An 18,466-nucleotide genomic window follows, 5' to 3' on the forward strand; every position below is an offset into this window, starting at 1 on the left:
GTAGCAGAAACCTAGTCACACGTGGCAGAAACTGATAATTAGACGCCTCACAGAATCAATCCTCCATTCAATTGACACAGAGAGTTGTGGGACACGTGGAGCTTTACGGGTGCGTATTTAAAAAATTTGAGGTCTTTATAAGATTCTCGGTCTCTAGAAGATGTTTGAAATTTTCTGCCTTGGTAGAAAGAAATTTTTACCACGTGGGTTGATTTTGTGTATGAAGACTATATTCTATAATTATTTTTATTTTAATTTTTAAAAAATTTAAGTGAATAATTTTTTTTCCTTATATATTTTTTCAGAAAAAAGTGTAAGATTTCAATTTGAAAATTCTATTCAACCATATCAAAAGGTTATTTATTTTTAGGTTGAAAAGAACTCTTAAAATTTTATATTTATATATTTTTTATTAAACCCATCCAACTAAAACTAATTAAATTAATCTGATTTTCAACAATTATAGAAGTCAATTCAGTATAAGAATTTTGAAAACCAACTTTATCAATTTAATTTTGGATTTTAGATTTTTAATTTTCTTATCTCATAATCAACAAAAACCGAATCAATGTGATATTTTTAAAATTTTATTTATTATGATTTATAATGGTTAAATATTTAACTAGGTTTCTACATTTATTATTAAGGTTTAATACATCTTACCCCTCAATCTATTATGTGTTTTGCACATTACCTTGAGATTTAAAATCAAACACATTACATTCTAAGCTTACTAGCACTCTACCTTTCTTGTTGGACAATGTTAATTTCAATAGATAGAAATATCATGTGTTGGGTGACTGAATAGGTAATGACATTTGTAAATTCAATCACTTAAAAGCCCAAAGCTCTCCCTCTTCTTCGTTCTTCACTACTTCATTCATTTTTTCACTGCTTCATTGGTTTCAACTTAGAGACAAACCTAAAATTTCCAACACTCCTAAGAATCAATACCCATGTGAAAATGAAAAAGAAAATACAATTTCCATTGTCAAAATGTGGGGAGAAAATACAATTTCCATTGTCAAAATGTGGGGAGAAAAGGAAATCAATTAAACGAGGAGGAAATATAAAGGAAAAAACAACGTTTTCCTTTATATTTTCTTAGTCATATAAGAAAATACTGAAGCAAAACATTGTAAGGAAAAAAGAAATTTACCATTTAAATCAAACCCTTAGCCCATCAATGTTTGCATTAGGTATTTGGGGCTTTTAGGGCTAGGGTTTTGGGATGAAGAATGAGGGAGGGCTTTATTTAGGGTTTTTGGGCAATTGAATTTACAAATCTATCCTTACTTATATAGTTAAGTGCACAATACATGACATTTTCGTGCATTGAAACTAACACCTTTCAACAAAAAGTGCTGACATTTATGAAAGTTGAAGAGCAATGTGATTCAAAATAAAAAATACCAGTATTTAAGAAGTTTGGAGAGCAATGTGTTCGATTTTGAATATGAGGAGACAATGTGTAAAACATGTGATAAATTTCATGATTATTATATATATTATGCATACTTTATTAAAGTAATTCATTATTATTAGACTATAATAAAATTAATTTTTAAATATATTCCTGAGTAAAATCTTTAAATATATTTTGAAATGCAAACTCAATTTAATTTTTTTTTAACAAATTGACTTTTAGACAAACAAATTAATATCAATTTGATAATCTAACTCAAATTGAACCAACCTTAAATTAATTTGATTTATTTTAATTTTTTCATCAATAAAAAATCAGTTTTGTTTTGATTCAAGTATAAACCGATAATGTGGATCCAACCATGCTTGGAAAGATTTTAGAAAAGTTATAAGGACCCCTCCACCAAACATTAGACTAGAGAGTTGAAAAAGAACTTAAAATTTCCCAACTTAGAAACCCTAACCTAGTAGATATGGAAGGGCCTTTGAAACATTGTCATTTAGTTCATGAATGTAAGGGGCTCTTATGTATGTGAAAAGGATACCCATCTCTAACAGGGCATGCTTGTTGAGTAGTTGTTTAGCATATAAAGGACTGAAATGGTATGACCTTTCCTTTTCATATGCAAAGCTGTCTGGCATAAAGGAGAAGGCCACCTTTCACCAGGGATGGTACAACATTGTTTTTCATATTATTTAAAATCAATCATTTAACCCTTCATTTAAAACCTTTTTTTTTTTGTTTGATTTTATCCTTAAAAAAAAATCCAGAAATTCAAACTTCTTGTTTGATTTTTCTAGAAAAAAATTTGTACAATAACATGACAAGTAAAAATATATTTTTAAGAATAATTGGATGATTTATTAAAAAATACATATATTTTAAATTATTTTTAAATAAATGAACATAATAAATAATAATGTAAAAATTTTTGGGTTATTTTTTTTTTCCATATATTTTCATATCAGTGAATCAAATTGAACTTTTCCCTTTAAAAATCTAATACAACGATCTTATATTAGAATTTTATAATTTTAATTTGGTTATTTTAGAAATTCTATTTTTTTTTTAGTCCATATCATGTTTTCTTCTGGTTATTTCATCTGAATTGGAAAATACTTATGATGTTTTTTGAGGAAATATTTTATGGGTGATTCTTCAAAAAAAACATATTTAAAGAAAACGCTTTCATTAAAAATGCTTTACAAAAATAATAAAGAAATATTTTTTGGTAAAAATTAAATTTTTACAATTGTGGGTAGAGTGAAAATCAAATAAATTACCCAAACCAGACACACAACAATAAACAAAGAAACCCTATCATTAATTTTAAACCAAAAAAAAAACAGACACATACGTTTTGGTAGAAGCAACGTATTATCAGTTTATCACATAGTGTTTGGTGGACATTTCTCGGGAAGATATGAAAGAGGATTGGACAACTGGATCCTTGGAATACACTGAGGAAAAGTGGGGTCCTGTATGGCGCAGAGCCTTGAGAGGCGAGTCTCAACCTCCACCTCCATGGACCACCATGTTGCTTTCTTCTTCAGTATAAAGCAAACAAAATACCCACTGCCCACTGCCCTGCTCATGTCCACCTGTCTTCTTCTCCCCTCCCTCCACTCACTCTCATATCCACTCTTCATGAAGAAGCAACAAACTTTTACCCCCCTATATCACATGTATTGGAGCTTCCCCATACCACTAAGCCTTGGTTATATGACACTGTCTTCTGCGGTTTAAAATTGACCATTTTTATGAGATATGTCCACAAATCTTGGTCTGTTTTGAGTCGAGATGTTGGCTCGTGAGGTGCGACCGTGCGAGTGGTTACCGAAAAGTAAGTAAAAACCACAAGTTTTTTTTAATAAATGAATAAATAAAAAAAGAAGGGTATTATCCATACAGACGACTCTGCACACCATCCAATACGAGGCAGCGACGTCAGGAGCCTCAGAAGCCGTTCGAAAAACCTCCAAAATATCCTCTAACTACTAGCCAATCTGTGTGACCAATTTTTGGGTATTTCTTCTCTACTCCCCGCTCGTACACTATCAATTATCTAATGGATCATCTTTGGCCCTCATCACGTCCGTGGAAAGTTTTGACCATTTTTTTTTAACGAGGAGTTTTACTTTTATCCTTATTTTTGTGATTTTAATTTTATTTAAACCATATTAATATTAAATATTAAGGTCATGTTTGGTTATTAGATCAAATATGGAATAAGATAAGGAATTCGAATGTTATATCATATTCTATATTTGATTGATGATGGAATAAAATAAGAATTTATTTGATAATAATTCTAGAAAACACTACTAATATTTTTAACACTTAAAAATATTAAAAAGATTAAAAACGTTTTTCAAAATTAATACCAAACGTACTCTAAGTACTTATCTAATAAATAATCGGTGAGATAGATTATCCGCTGATATGTATATTTTAAGATATTATTTACTTTAAATGAAATATCGAGATTAATCATTATGAAATATTTTTTTGCTTATAATTTTTTTCCACATTCCATAAAAATATTAAATTTTGTAATTTAGTATTTATAATTGCTATGATCTCTTGAAATATTGAATGTGAGATAAATAATGTATTATTAGAGTCATGGGGTTTTCAAATATTTTATATGAGGTGAAATATTTTGAATTCATTTACAAAAGTCCATATATTTTGAAGGGGAAAGAGACAAGAATGATTAGAAAGCGATGTGAGGGAGCATGATGATTAGTGGTCTTGCGGAGCACGCTATACATTCTCCAAAAGCCAATTCCGACATTGATGCGTCTAAAATACGCGCTAAAGTTATCTCCTTCTTCCGCTTTATCCACACTGGGTAAAACGTCGCCTTCCTCACACGATGTGGCTTGCCCCACCATACCACACCTGTTCCCTAATCCCACACCGTCTGATAGTCCCACACGCGTGCTAACTCCACATGTACGATCCCTGTCGCAAGTGTAGCGTAATAAGGAAGGGAGTCAAGCATCTGAATCCTGCTTCTGATTTTTCCTGGATATCGATATAAACCCTCAATCGGTCGACGACAGAGCAAGAGCTCTGTGACACTCTTTTTCACTCTGTCCATTTTTCCGGCGAGTTGTAGGGTTCCGGCGAGGATGGGATCGACGATATTGTCGGATCTGGCGACGGAGATAGTGGTTCCGGTCTGCGCCTTTATCGGAATCGTGTTCTCTCTAATTCAGTGGTTTCTGGTCTCGCGCATCAAGGTCTCACCGGACCGGCACTCTTCGTCGTCGAACAACGGCAAGGGCGCTGGTTACGGAGACTACCTGATTGAGGAAGAGGAAGGCCTCAATGACCACAACGTGGTCGTGAAGTGCGCCGAGATACAGAGCGCCATCTCCGAAGGTGAGGTTCGGGTTTAGATCTTGAGGTTTTTGGTAGATCTGTGGTGCTGTTTGAGCGTGTTTTTGTTTTTATGGATCTTGCTTTTGTGTATCAGGAAGGTGAAATGTTTTGCTTCTGTTTGGTTCCTGAGGAAATCGAGGAAAGGAGAAGAATTTGTAGTGTCCTGGAAACGTAAAGCTTGGCATCCGTTTGGTTGCTAAGAAAACCTAGGAAAACCGGATTTTGAAAATTTTATTTTTGTTTTGGTTTCAGAAATAATAACAGGGAAATATTCATTGTTATCCTAACCCACCTTATTGTGGTTACTTGAGCGGTTTGGTTTTTCTTTTCCACAGTTTCCTCAGCAGCCAGACGAAGCGTACTATTTTACTCGACAAAAAATTTGTTAAAAAGCTTTGAGTTTTATTGGTTTCTGGGGTTCGATTACTATGAAGGCTTGGTACAACAATGGTTTTAGATTGTTTACATGGAACTTTAATTTACCAGAAATCCTCTGGTATCTGGTTGCTTTGTTTTCCGCATTTTATCAGCTGCCAAATGGAGCTGGGTTTTCTCTGCGTGTGTCAACGTTTTAGGGTTTATGTTGGTTCCAGTTTGAGGTTTTGATATCATATCTTAGGTGGGGTTTTCAGTTCGATCCGCTTTTTTGCTATTTGTTTAACATATTTTAATTTTTGCTTGGTTGTATCATTGTTCAGATCTAGGGTTTATTTGTTTTTTCTTCTCTGGAGGAAGAGTATTCTTCACTTTGTGCAGTTCTGTTTTATTGATATCAGTACTTGGTGTTAATTATTTTGTCCTTTCTAAATAAAGCTTTTCGGTTTATTTTGACATTAATATCAATAATAATAATTGGTAGCGTGGACATCACATGGGGCACATGAGTGTGTATTTATTATTTATGTATATAGCGAATGTGTACATATAATATTCACACGCGCACACATATATGTATGTGTGTCATATATGCATGTGTGTGGGGTGAGGGGGGGACTATGTTCATGTCATATGTTAACAATAATAAATGTAAAAATGGAATATAATAATTTTGTTTCTTGCAATTGTATTACTTTATGCAGACATGGATCGGTCTAAATAATTCAGGGAAAAGTTCTATTGCAGTTGTTTCTTAACTCTATGACAACCCATCTTTCTCAACTTATATATATATATATATTAACGACTATGAGAGTAGTAATAATACTAATCACAGTCCATTGCTACTTTTGAAGTACTTTTGTTGATAATTTTTAATATTTCCCAAAAGGGTATTTAGTTTTTTATCTTATGTAATCGTCCAACATAATGATTTCGGCTACATTTTCATCGAAAACTCTTTACTGCAAAAGGTAGCATTTTCCTGTTGGAGATGTTGCTGGAAGCTACCTTTTTTGACTTGTAGTAGTAGTGGTACTATTACTTATTATTGTACTAGTTGTTGTTGTTATTATTATTATTATTATGTTATTGTTATTATTTTGACATTCCCTTTATCACTTGTGAATCCTTTTATCATAATTTTTAAGAAATATATTCCAATGTTCTTTTGAGGAGTTTTAATATAAGATTTGAGGATGAATCATTGCCTATCAAAAAAAAAAAAAAAAAAGATTTGAGGATGATTCACAGCATTTGATACTACTCCAGTCCTCAAACCAATATTTGAGGGCATCCAGTCCCTTGTTTGATTAGCCATGCGTTTTGTTCTTGTGGAATGACTGCATTCAATTTGAATTTGGGATTTGTCTGGTTGCTGTTTTATCTCTTGATATTTGATATTTCTAATTGCAATATTTGTTCTCTGATTTACCCGCATCTTGCAATTTGTTGTGTTGCTAGCGAACTGCACTCCTTTTTATCACTCTTACTTGTAATATGCATCTCTGTAGTATGTCAAATTGATAGTGCTCTCTGTTGCTCATGGCATTACTACATTATCACATTATGATAGAGATGTTTCCTTATATATCTGTTATCTCTGTATTGTATTATTCTATGCTCTTTTGCTTCACACGTTAACTAGAATCCTTTTTGTATTCATGTTTAAGTTGCAAAATTTTTTCTTTATTTATTTGTATATCAACATGTTTTTTTAATGTTTTGGTCCATATTTGGCTGTAACAGGTGCAACCTCTTTTCTTTTCACTGAATACCAGTATGTTGGTGTCTTCATGGTTGCTTTTGCAATTTTGATCTTCCTCTTTCTGGGTTCTGTCAATGGCTTCAGTACAAAGAGCCAGGTTTGCACTTACAACCCGCAGGAGATGTGCAAGCCTGCACTGGCCACTGCTATCTTCAGCACTGTATCCTTCATGCTTGGTGCTGTCACCTCAGTCATATCTGGTTTCCTTGGGATGAAAATTGCTACATATGCTAATGCAAGAACAACTCTAGAAGCAAGAAAGGGTGTTGGGAAGGCATTCATTGTTGCATTCAGGTCTGGTGCTGTCATGGGTTTTCTGCTTGCTGCAAACGGTCTTTTGGTGCTATACATAGCTATCAATCTCTTCAAGCTCTACTATGGTGATGACTGGGAAGGCCTTTTTGAGGCTATTACTGGTTATGGACTTGGTGGATCTTCCATGGCTCTCTTTGGTAGAGTTGGTGGTGGAATCTACACAAAGGCTGCTGATGTTGGTGCTGATCTTGTGGGAAAGGTTGAGAGGAACATTCCTGAAGATGATCCAAGAAATCCAGCTGTAAGCAATATCATCACTTGAAAGTCTAGTGCATCCGGTTCTTTAATACATTGCCCCCTTGGGTTTTTAATAATTAGCTTCCAATGTTCTTCTTGTAGGTGATAGCGGACAATGTTGGTGATAATGTTGGGGATATTGCTGGAATGGGATCTGATCTTTTTGGCTCTTATGCTGAGTCATCCTGTGCTGCTCTTGTTGTTGCTTCCATCTCATCATTTGGTATCAATCATGATTTCACTGCTATGTGTTATCCCCTTCTTGTTAGTTCCATGGGTATCCTTGTTTGTTTGATCACCACTCTCTTTGCAACGGATTTCTTTGAAATCAAGGCTGTCAAGGAAATCGAACCAGCATTAAAGAAACAGCTTATCATCTCCACTGTTCTTATGACTGTGGGAGTTGCAATTGTTAGTTGGATTGCCCTTCCATCATCCTTCACAATCTTCAATTTTGGCTCTCAGAAAGTTGTGAAGAATTGGTAAGGTTTACATTGTTAATTCCTTGGAAAAAATGGATATACATCTACTAACTCAATTTGGGTTTGCAGGCAGCTGTTCTTATGTGTGGGTGTTGGTCTTTGGGCTGGACTTATTATTGGGTTTGTAACTGAGTATTACACTAGCAATGCATACAGGTATCTATAATCTCACTGAATTCCTGCCTTGTTATAGTCTTCAGCTTTCCTACTCTGATTCTTGTGTTTCTTTTATTTGCAGCCCTGTGCAAGATGTGGCTGATTCCTGCAGGACTGGAGCTGCCACTAATGTCATCTTTGGCCTTGCTTTGGGATACAAATCTGTCATCATTCCTATTTTTGCTATTGCAGTTAGTATTTTTGTTAGTTTCAGTTTTGCTGCCATGTATGGCATTGCAGTGGCAGCCCTAGGAATGCTGAGTACCATTGCTACTGGGCTTGCTATTGATGCTTATGGTCCCATCAGTGACAATGCGGGAGGAATTGCCGAGATGGCTGGCATGAGCCACAGAATCCGAGAGAGAACTGATGCACTTGATGCCGCAGGCAACACCACTGCTGCCATTGGGAAGGTAAATCACATCTGTAGGTTGGTTCTAATGTTGTCATTGAAAAGTGTCTTATCATCACATGCATTATGCAAGGTCCAAATCCATGAAGGGTAAGTATCCTTAGACGAAAGGCTCATCCTATCATCCATATGGCTTTTGACTAGGCCTATAAATTGATGAAACTCAATTTTTGAATTTGGAATAAAATATCTCAGTATAAATTTTCAGAGTGTGTAGAGGCGTTGTAGTTCATTTTTGTGTTAAACTAATGCCATTCCTATGAGCAGTAAGCCAGAAGGTTCTATTCACAACTTGTAAGTGGTGAGCTGCCTGTTGGTTGTCTTAACTAATGTGAAGCAAACTCAGTCCATACAATGCACAGCTATGCTGTGTAATTTGTTATTGAAATCTAATTGTGTACATTTCTTTTAGCTTCACTTGGCTGTTTGTAACTTCATTTTTATGTTTGATTTACATTTGTTCTCAGGGATTTGCAATTGGATCTGCGGCACTTGTGTCTTTGGCACTGTTTGGTGCCTTTGTAAGTCGTGCATCGATCTCAACTGTTGATGTCTTGACTCCAAAGGTCTTCATTGGTTTGCTTGTTGGTGCAATGCTTCCTTACTGGTTCTCAGCCATGACCATGAAGAGTGTGGGAAGTGCAGCTCTTAAGATGGTTGAGGAGGTTCGCAGACAGTTCAACACCATTCCAGGTCTGATGGAGGGCCTCGCCAAGCCTGATTATGCCACTTGTGTCAAGATCTCTACTGATGCATCCATTAAGGAGATGATTCCACCTGGTGCCCTTGTCATGCTCACACCCCTTATCGTTGGGACCTTCTTTGGCGTGGAGACTCTATCTGGAGTACTAGCTGGCGCCCTTGTTTCTGGTGTCCAGGTAATATCATGATCATTAAATGTATAATTGGAATTTCATGGTTTCTGATCTATTAAAAAAAAATAGCAGTTTATCTTAAAAGTATCATGAATTATGCGAAGAAAAGTCAGGGTTGAATTTAAGTTAGTGAAATTTGGGAACAAAATCTTGTTAGGTGTGTTTAGCAATATAGACATGCATGAGTAGTCGGAGACTTCGCAAATTAACAAAATGCTTATCTGAAGTACTTTCTAGGAGCTTTGTTTTTGGCTGTTAATTGAAATTTTATTTTCTGATTTGCTCTTTTGGATGTGTGCTTTTAACAGATAGCAATCTCTGCTTCTAACACTGGCGGTGCATGGGATAATGCCAAGAAGTACATTGAGGTAAGCATACGGTTAAGTGAGGCTATAGGTGGTTTCCTCTCTTGGCCCGTGTTTACTGTTATTATTGCTTTGACGATATTATTCCATTAAGTGGTAATTTTTGGAATTTTGTTGTTAGGCTGGTGCTTCCGAGCATGCAAGGACCCTTGGCCCAAAGGGGTCTGATCCACACAAGGCAGCTGTGATTGGTGACACCATTGGAGACCCACTGAAGGACACCTCAGGCCCATCGCTCAACATCCTTATCAAGCTCATGGCAGTGGAGTCTCTCGTCTTTGCTCCCTTTTTTGCCACTCATGGTGGGTTGCTTTTCAAGATCTTCTGAGGAATTGGATGATGAAAAATACATGGGCAAAGGGGTGATTAGCCCTTTTTTCCCCAGTATTTATTGGGCACCTCTCACCAATTCATCTAATCTCCATATCCATCCATCCCCACATTGTGGGTTTTTCAAGTTGGTTTCTATGTTTAGGGAAATATTATTTTTGAAGGGCTGATGATGATGATGATGATAATCATGATTGGTAAGGGAGGACAGGCAAAATGGTTAACTGTCACAGAAGAGTCAGGATGGTAGTGTGTTACTTTTCTTTATACCTCTTTTTAGAACAGCTCTGTTCCTAATTTCCTTGTAACCTTATCCTTTTTTCCATTAAAAGCAAGGAGAACATGTTCATCAATTTTGGGTATTTTTGCTGTCCATCAGTGTGGAGCTTTGTAGTTTTTGTTTGGGTTAAATGCGTGCAGGGCCTAGGTAGATGGAAAATGATGCCGGTCTTTTTTAACTCTTGGATTTTAGCTTTATCATCTCCAAATTTAAAAAAAATAGATATCTAAGGTATGTTTGTTAAATGATGTCTAACTGTTTTATTAATAGTTGATTTTATTAATAGTTTATTAATGGTGATTGAGACATGGCATTGTTGATCTCACTTTTTTTTTCTTTTATTTCCCATTGCTTCAATTCATCCACAAACGTAAAATAGCCAATTCCTTCAGCTTTGGGAATACTGTTGATGATGATCCCAAAAACTCACTACCTATGTATATCACACCATACATCTTCCATATCACCAGCTTCTCAAGGACAGGCAGTTGCCCCAAAGGAGGCAAACATGGACATCTTAAGCAAGAGTCAAGGTAAAGTATTTTCAGTTGAGCTAATGATGAACCCATCATCCAATTGGGCCACTCTCTATCACCATAATCGAATATACGTAGAGATTTCAAGTTTGGATGGGGTTGTAGAGCTTCAGCCACACCCTTGGTCCCCTCCTTTCTACCAAATCCAAACGTTGGAGGATCATATTCTTCAATTCTGCTTTTTCTGCCTCACCAGCATCTTTCACTTCATCCAACCCTTCAACGGAAAGACGTCCTCTTAGGTTGTTCAAGTTTCTCAGGTCTCCTAGTTGGCATTCATCATTGCCATGACTACTCACAATGAAAACATCCAGTGCCTGAAGAGAGATTAATCTTCCAATTCCTTTTGGTAAGCCCTCTAGAGTACCACAACTTTCAAGATACTCCACTCCTCCCATGAAACGCTATGGTACTGAACAATGACCGGCATTGCTCCTTGGACACTTCTCCTAAGGGTTGCTTGTACGTGGTTCCCATGATTGTAGAAACGTTTTTGTTTCGTGTGGTCACCAAAATTCTACTTCCCGGTGCCCCACCCTTGAGAGAACTCTTTACTTGTTCCCACAATTCATAGTTTTCAGTCCAAACATCGTAGCACAAGTAGGAACTTCTCATCGGCAATAAGTGTGCGAATTTTTTGTTGTACAGCTTCCAGCTCATGGAAACCAGAAGACTCTTTCTGGAGAGCTTAAAGAATAGCCCTAGAATTCCTCATTGGGTCAAAAGGATCAGAGACACAGACCCACACCCTTTGATGGAAACAGGCCTTCACCTTTTCGTGGTTGTATGCTAATTGAGCAAGAGTTGTTTTGCCGATCCCTCCCATCCCAAGTATGGAGATGCTTTCTCGGGAACTCCCAACCAACAGCTTGTCTATTATAATGCCAACATTATAGAATTAAGTACCCCTTGGAGTTTCCCATTTTTTTTTCTTTTAAATTAGAAACTTTTATGTAAATAGATATTTGGTATAAAAAGTATAAATTTATTTTATATTTTTTAAATTCATTTAAAAAAATTTTAAATTTTGAGATAGTAAATTTTCTTTAATATTTCAATTTGTTAAATTATTTTTAAATTATCAGAATTCTTATATCTTATACAAAGAAACTACTATTTTCTAATTTTATAAATAAAAAACAAAAAGCATTTTATAAAACTAAAAAGTGTATCCAAACAAACATTAAGAGCCTATTTGGTCATTTGATTTAAAAACAATTTTTTGTTTTTAAATAACAGAAAACTATTTTTAAAATTTTCTAACATTGTTTTATCATTATTCTCTGAAAACATTTTTTAAAAACAAAGTGAAATACATTACAATTTTTAGAGAACAAATAAGGGTTGTTTTCACCAATTTTTAAAAACAAAAGGAAAACATGAATCCATTTGATCATGTTTTCCGAAACTTGTTATTAAAAATTGTTTTTAAATTAAAGAATAAAAAACAATTTTAAAAAATAAGTTTCAGAAAACATGGTCAAACGGACCTTAAGTTACTTGATAATACCTCACATTTATTAGGCAAAGCCCCCTCTAGGAGAGAATTTTTGTTGGAATCACAACCAAGCATTTGAAACCTTTGCATTGAAATTTCAAGAACATCCCACTTCATCCATTAGGTTAACAATAGATATGTCCTTAAAACAAATCAGAAGAAACATCATGCATGCATGCATGCAAGTTCCCATCATTCGCAAACCATTTATGTTGTAGGAAATAAATCCAAACAATAAAGTTGAAGTTTACACATTCTTACATTTATAGGCAAACCAATAAAAGGGGAAAAGAAAAAGAGAAAAAGAATTTACAAATCACCAATTTGAAATTGATTCATAGACAACTTCACAATACATAGGTGTTGGGAATTTTCTCCTCTTTATTTGAACTTGCTTCTCTGAAACGAAAAACAATAGTGTTAATCTCCTTCACACTCCATAACCAATAAAATTAAGATGGAAAAGAAATAAGGAAGCAAATAAAATAAGTCAAGACAAAAATAAAGATCAAAGCTTGCAACTAAAAATGACAAATAATAATAATAAATGATGCCTTTGGATATAATTTTGAGACAAGAATCAAGATGGTTTTTATTGATAAGTTATGAAATTTTCTTGGCAATATTTTGAGCAAATAATCTAATAGGTTAGGCTATTAAAATATTAATTAGTTAACATTTAGATCATGTTTTTCATTTGTTTTATTTCTCATGCATTATATTTGAAATATTATTTTTTGGAATAAGAAAAGGAATAAAAACTTCATCACTATGAAAATTAAATCTTACTCTTGTTGGAATTTTGGTTTCTCTCTTGTATGTAGTAATATGATTCACCTTCGTACCCATCTTATTTTTATTCTCATTCTCATAAATAGAACTCGCCATTAGGATCCAAGATACGCAAAGATCAGCTTCGCTTGGAAACACTTTTAGTTGTCTAATTAAGAACCATAATAGATAAAGAAACTAAGGGGAGAAAAGTAGTAGGTATTTAACACTATAAATATCCTATTTGATAATATATAACTTTAGTAAAATTGAATTTTAATTATCTTATATCCAAATTCAATTTAACAAAGTATTAAAAATATAAAAACCATTATCATAATTTTTAATGAGTTTTTGTTAATATTTTAGATATTAATTAAATATATAGAATTTTAAATTTAAAAATAAAATTATAAATATTTTAAAAATCATACATATGGAATCATTTCTTTTTTATCATTAAATACATCTAAATTATATTTTTCTATGAAATATATTTTCAGTGTTATATATTATTAATTTATTGTCGAATATTACAAATTATATTATACATATATTATTTAAGAATAACAACTTAAATAGATGTATTATTTCTTGTTTTATAATCTTTTTTAATTCTTTTCAAAATATCCGTCAAAGCCGATATTTTTTATCCTTAACTTTTAATAAAATTTAACGGAGATATTATAAGAATGACTAACAATCAAAGGGGAATATTATAAACTTGTAGAAATTTGTGAATGTTACCATCCTTGTATTAAACCTTTCAACTATTCATATAACCTTCATAACTATAAAAAAATATATTAATTATAGTCATTATGATTATAACCCTATAAGTAGAATTTGGGTTTTTAGAAAGAGATAATTTAGAGTTTACTTTTTCTGAATTTCTGCTTTCAGTTTTTCGCTCTATTTTCTTTATTTTTACAATTTATATATATACCCATGGGCCTAAAACCTGATCAATCATTGCACCCATACCACCAGAAAAGGGGAAACACTAGGCCCATGGCCCAACAAAAGTCTACTCTAAGCCGAAAACCCACAGCTCCACTAAAAAAGAGGGAACACTAGGCCCATACCCAACAAAAGTGTACCCTAAAACGGAATTTGATAATATATAACATTATATAGTACATATAGAGTCTAAAGATCGCCTAAGATCTCTTCTACACGGTTGTTGGAGCTTTTTCAAGGTATTTGATCATGTAACAAAACACTTTTAGAATAGAAAAGGTTTCAAGTTTTTTTGTACAAAAGGTTTTCATTTTTATTTCTCTTATTTTATTTTTAAATTTTGCAAGGTGTAGATATTATAGGATAAACACTTTAGTAACAGTGTAGATGTGCCAAAATGGACCTATGGATACAAGATAATAATGTTATGCAGAATGGAAAGCTTCAGAAAAAGAATATTCATGAAATAGATTAATGTGTGCGATTATGGATGCAATGGAAATGAAAACTAAGATAAATTCTAATTACCTGGAACAAGAGCGACATGAGGTGAAGCGTGATGACCATTCAGTCCGATGAACATTTGACTTCTGGGATATGAGATATTTTGTGTCGATCCTCTCCAATATCCTTTCGATAGCGTCGTTTCAGAATAGGAGAACCTGTGATGTCCAATTTCTGCAATGTTGTCCTCTGGAGCATGTGGTCCGGCAGTCCCTCCAGCTTTGGGCAGAATGACGTCTTCAAGAGATTGAGACATGGCATTATTGACCTCTCTTCTTTTTCTTTTATTTCCCATTGCTTCAATTCATCCAAATCAGAAATAGTCAATGCCTTCAGCTTTGGGAATACTGTTGATGATGATCCCAAAAACTCACTACCTATGTATTTCACACCACCCATACACCATATATACAGCACCTCGAGGACAGGCAGTTGCCCCAAAGGAGGCAAACATGGACATCTTATGCAATGGTCGAGGCAAAGCTTTGTCAGTTGAGCTAATGATGAACCCATCATCCAATTGGGCCACTCTCTATCACCATACATGTTTATCCTTAGTAATTTCAAGTTTGGATGGGGTTGTAGAGCTTCAGCCACACCCTTTGTCCCCTCCTCTCTACCAAATTTCAATTGCAAACGTTGGAGGTGTACCTTATTCTTCAATTCTGCTTTTTCTGCCTCCCCTGCATCTTTCACTTCATCCAACCCTTTAATCAAAAGAAATCCTCTTAGGTTGTTCAAGTTTCTCAGGTTTCCTATTTGGCATTCATCATTGCCATGACTACTCACAATGAAATCATCCAGTGTCTGAAGAGAGCTTAATCTTCCAATTCCTTTTGGCAAGCCCTTTAGATTCTGAGTACCATCATTTTCAAGATGCCTCAAATTAATTAGTTTACCCATTGCCTGTGGTAGTTTCTGAAGATTGGAACAACCTTTAATATTTAAGGTTTGCAAATTATATAAATCACAAATTGTTTCAGGCAACTCTCTCAAACTATAACACTTTGATAGGTTAAGGTATCTTAAATGTATCAATTTTCCTATCTCCTTAGGAAGTTCCTCAATCAACTGACTGCTGCTCAAATCCAATGCCCTAAGACATGTCAAATGCCCTAACAAATTAGGTAAGGCTTCAAGAACTCTTGAATTGAATGCTGCCTTAGCCAAGAGGGTGTGTAGATTCTTCATGTTATAAGTGGAGACGAAATTAGGGGTACTTTTTCGGACAACTAAGGTGGTATGACGAATCTTTTTGAAGGATAAGTCTATACTCTGCATTTGTTGGTTGTCAACCTCCACAATAAAACATTCATTCTGAGTCAAATATTGAGCAAAATCATGCACTATATCATGCATCTTACAACCTATTATATTACCATCATCATCTTTTTCAAAATCTTGGAAGAAAGACCGAGCAGCTAAATATTCAAAGTACGTTCTCCCAACCATCTCCATCTCTTTTCTCCCATCAGATTTGAGATAGCTTTGTGCCATCCACAACTTGATCAGCTCATCTCTCTCAATAACCGAGTCTTTTGGAAAAACAGCACAAAATGAGAAGCAGCGTTGAATTGCAGGGGGCAGATCATAATAACTCAACAACAAAGCAGGGGAAATATCTCTCTCAAACTCATCTAGCTGCCATACTTCACTATTCAATACGTTCTTCCATTCTTCCTCGCTATTTTTTATGCGCAAGAGATTCCCTAAAGTTTTTATAGCGAGGGGCAAGCCCTTGCATTTGTCTGCTATTTTCTCACCAATTTCTTTTAATTCTTCCTCTTTCTCCCAAGTACTCCTTTCATAGAAAGCTATTTGATGGAATAATGCCCGAGATTGCTCCAAAGACAGCTCCCCCAAGGGATGCTTGTACGTAGTTCTCATCATCTTAACAACACTCTCTTTGCGTGTGGTCGCCAGAATTCTACTACCTGCTGCTCCGCAGAGGAGGGTGTTCTTCAGTTCTTCCCACAATTGATTGTCTTCGGTCCACACATCATCTAGCACAAGAAGGAAATTCTTTTCGGCAATACGTGTTTTAATTTCTTCTTGTACAGCTTGCAAATCATGGAGTTTACTAGGCTCTTTTTGGAGGGCTTCAACAATAGCCCTAAAAACTCTGAATGGGTCAAAAGGATCAGAGACACAGACCCATATTCTTTCATCAAAATGGAACTCCACCTCTGGGTGGTGGTAGGCTAGTCGAGCAAGAGTTGTTTTGCCCATGCCTCCCGTCCCAACTATGGAGACGATGTAGAGGCCAGATTTCTCTTGACACTTCTTACCCAACAAATGGTCTAATATGATTTTTTTATCCATATCCCGACCGCACACCTCTGAAATATCAATTGCAGAGGTAGTTATAAGTCGCTTTGGTCGCTCCTCACTCCCACTAGAGACAAAATTAAATCTAATTCTCTCCCTTTCAATATCATCTAGTTGTTGTTTAATGCCCTTAATCTTAAGAGCAATGTCACGACGAGAAGCAACTTGCTTGAAACAGATGCAAGGGGAGGGCATACAGAAGCTTACCTTCTTCTTAGACGTGGAAGCATTTTCAACTCCCTCCATCTGGAATTGAAGAATAGCAATGCTCCACTCATCCAGCACGTCCTCCATTTCGTAGGCCATGTCTTTGAGATTCTCCAACCAACCTCGGACAGATTTTTCCTTCACTTGTCTCTTCTCGGCATCTTCAAGAACATCTCGGACGGAGCGGAGTGTCTTTTTGAGGCTTTGGATTTCTGATTTAACACCCTGAACCAGAGAAACTTGTTCATGAATCTGCTGTTCAGCAACCGAAGTTAAGCGTTCCAGCACAATAGAAACGAGGACATCAGCCATGGGGAGGGTGAAGAAGGTGGGATTGATGAATGAAGAGGAATGGAGGATGAATAAAGGCGAGTGAGATGAAGAGATCAGATCTGCAGCTTTAGTGAGTTTAATTATGGTCTATCCTTTTGAAAGCGGTGGGGCCAGAGGGATGCATTATTGAGGCTTTAGGAGCTACTTTATTTGGAGCTTTGCTTTATACGGTTTGTATTATATGAGGCTAGTGGGGTTACTTTATTTGAATCATCAAGGCTTGCTTGATATGCATGATTGAGGCTAATAATGGAATAAAATTTCTGAGGCATTCAACTTATTATTCAAGGAAATTCTAACTTCAGAAAACCAATCAGAGAGGAAGAAGCTTAGAAGACCATACCACAAAACATATATATATAGTTAGATATATTGAAAAAGCTTTCATTAGCTCTGAATGGTCATCTAAATAATTCTGGTATTACTTCACCCTTAAAAGGCACGAAGTTGCCAAAGACTTTTCCTTCGCTAAGGGTCTCAAACTGGCCCCACCATTATAGACTTAAGAGGCAGGAAGTTGCCAAGAAATTTCCTTCTATGTTAAATTTTTGACGCGGCTCCACCGACAACATGCCGACCACCACAATTTAGACTTTAGACATTGAAACCGCTAAGGGTCTGTTGACCAAGTCAAACTGGCGCCACCATACTTAGATATAGCCTTAATTTAATTATTTATGGCTCCTTACAATGAGACTAATTAGTAATTGGTTCCAAGTCTCCATTCACCATGGTTGATAAATTTAACAAAATAATTCATTGTTCTTATTAAATATGTACAATTCACTTTTCACAAGTAAGGAGCAACTTATTAGTGCAATAATTAAGTAAAACACAGTCCGTCAAATTCATAGGAAATGCTACAAATTTAAAAAGAGTTATTCACCACCCTAATAATAATTCATACACTATCACATG

General features: G+C 35.1%; 2 protein-coding genes across 2 annotated transcripts; one reads left to right on the forward strand and one right to left on the reverse strand.

The window, feature by feature from the left end:
* Positions 1–4,493: 4,493 nt before the first annotated feature.
* LOC117921486 (pyrophosphate-energized vacuolar membrane proton pump) lies at positions 4,494–10,504 on the forward strand. The gene is made up of 8 exons (XM_034839367.1): positions 4,494–4,816; positions 6,941–7,515; positions 7,614–7,993; positions 8,063–8,149; positions 8,232–8,562; positions 9,029–9,439; positions 9,745–9,804; positions 9,923–10,504. The coding sequence occupies exons 1-8, from the start codon at positions 4,564–4,566 to the stop codon at positions 10,127–10,129; spliced, it is 2,304 nt and encodes a 767-aa protein (XP_034695258.1). The 5' UTR covers positions 4,494–4,563; the 3' UTR covers positions 10,130–10,504.
* Positions 10,505–12,565: 2,061 nt separating this feature from the next.
* Positions 12,566–17,645, reverse strand: LOC117921485 (putative disease resistance protein RGA4). Its single transcript, XM_034839366.1, has 2 exons — positions 14,705–17,645; positions 12,566–12,844 (listed from the first exon to the last, which is right to left on the reverse strand). The coding sequence occupies exon 1, from the start codon at positions 17,525–17,527 to the stop codon at positions 14,744–14,746; it is 2,784 nt and encodes a 927-aa protein (XP_034695257.1). The 5' UTR covers positions 17,528–17,645; the 3' UTR covers positions 12,566–12,844; positions 14,705–14,743.
* Between the last annotated feature and the right edge of the window lie 821 nt (positions 17,646–18,466).

This window comes from Vitis riparia, chromosome 9 (genome assembly GCF_004353265.1).
Source record: "Vitis riparia cultivar Riparia Gloire de Montpellier isolate 1030 chromosome 9, EGFV_Vit.rip_1.0, whole genome shotgun sequence".
Taxonomy (NCBI): Eukaryota; Viridiplantae; Streptophyta; class Magnoliopsida; order Vitales; family Vitaceae; genus Vitis; species Vitis riparia.

What these genes read in the sequence shown, in the direction of transcription:
- LOC117921486 (XM_034839367.1), top strand. Translation starts at nt 4,564, where the DNA reads ATGGGATCGACGATATTGTCGGATCTGGCGACGGAGATAGTGGTTCCG. An exon ending in CCCTTGTTTCTGGTGTCCAG is followed by an intron (nt 9,440 to 9,744) that starts GTAATATCATGA and finishes TGCTTTTAACAG; the next exon opens with ATAGCAATCTCTGCTTCTAA. An exon ending in ATGCCAAGAAGTACATTGAG is followed by an intron (nt 9,805 to 9,922) that starts GTAAGCATACGG and finishes TTTTGTTGTTAG; the next exon opens with GCTGGTGCTTCCGAGCATGC.
- LOC117921485 (XM_034839366.1), bottom strand. Translation starts at nt 17,527, where the DNA reads ATGGCTGATGTCCTCGTTTCTATTGTGCTGGAACGCTTAACTTCGGTT.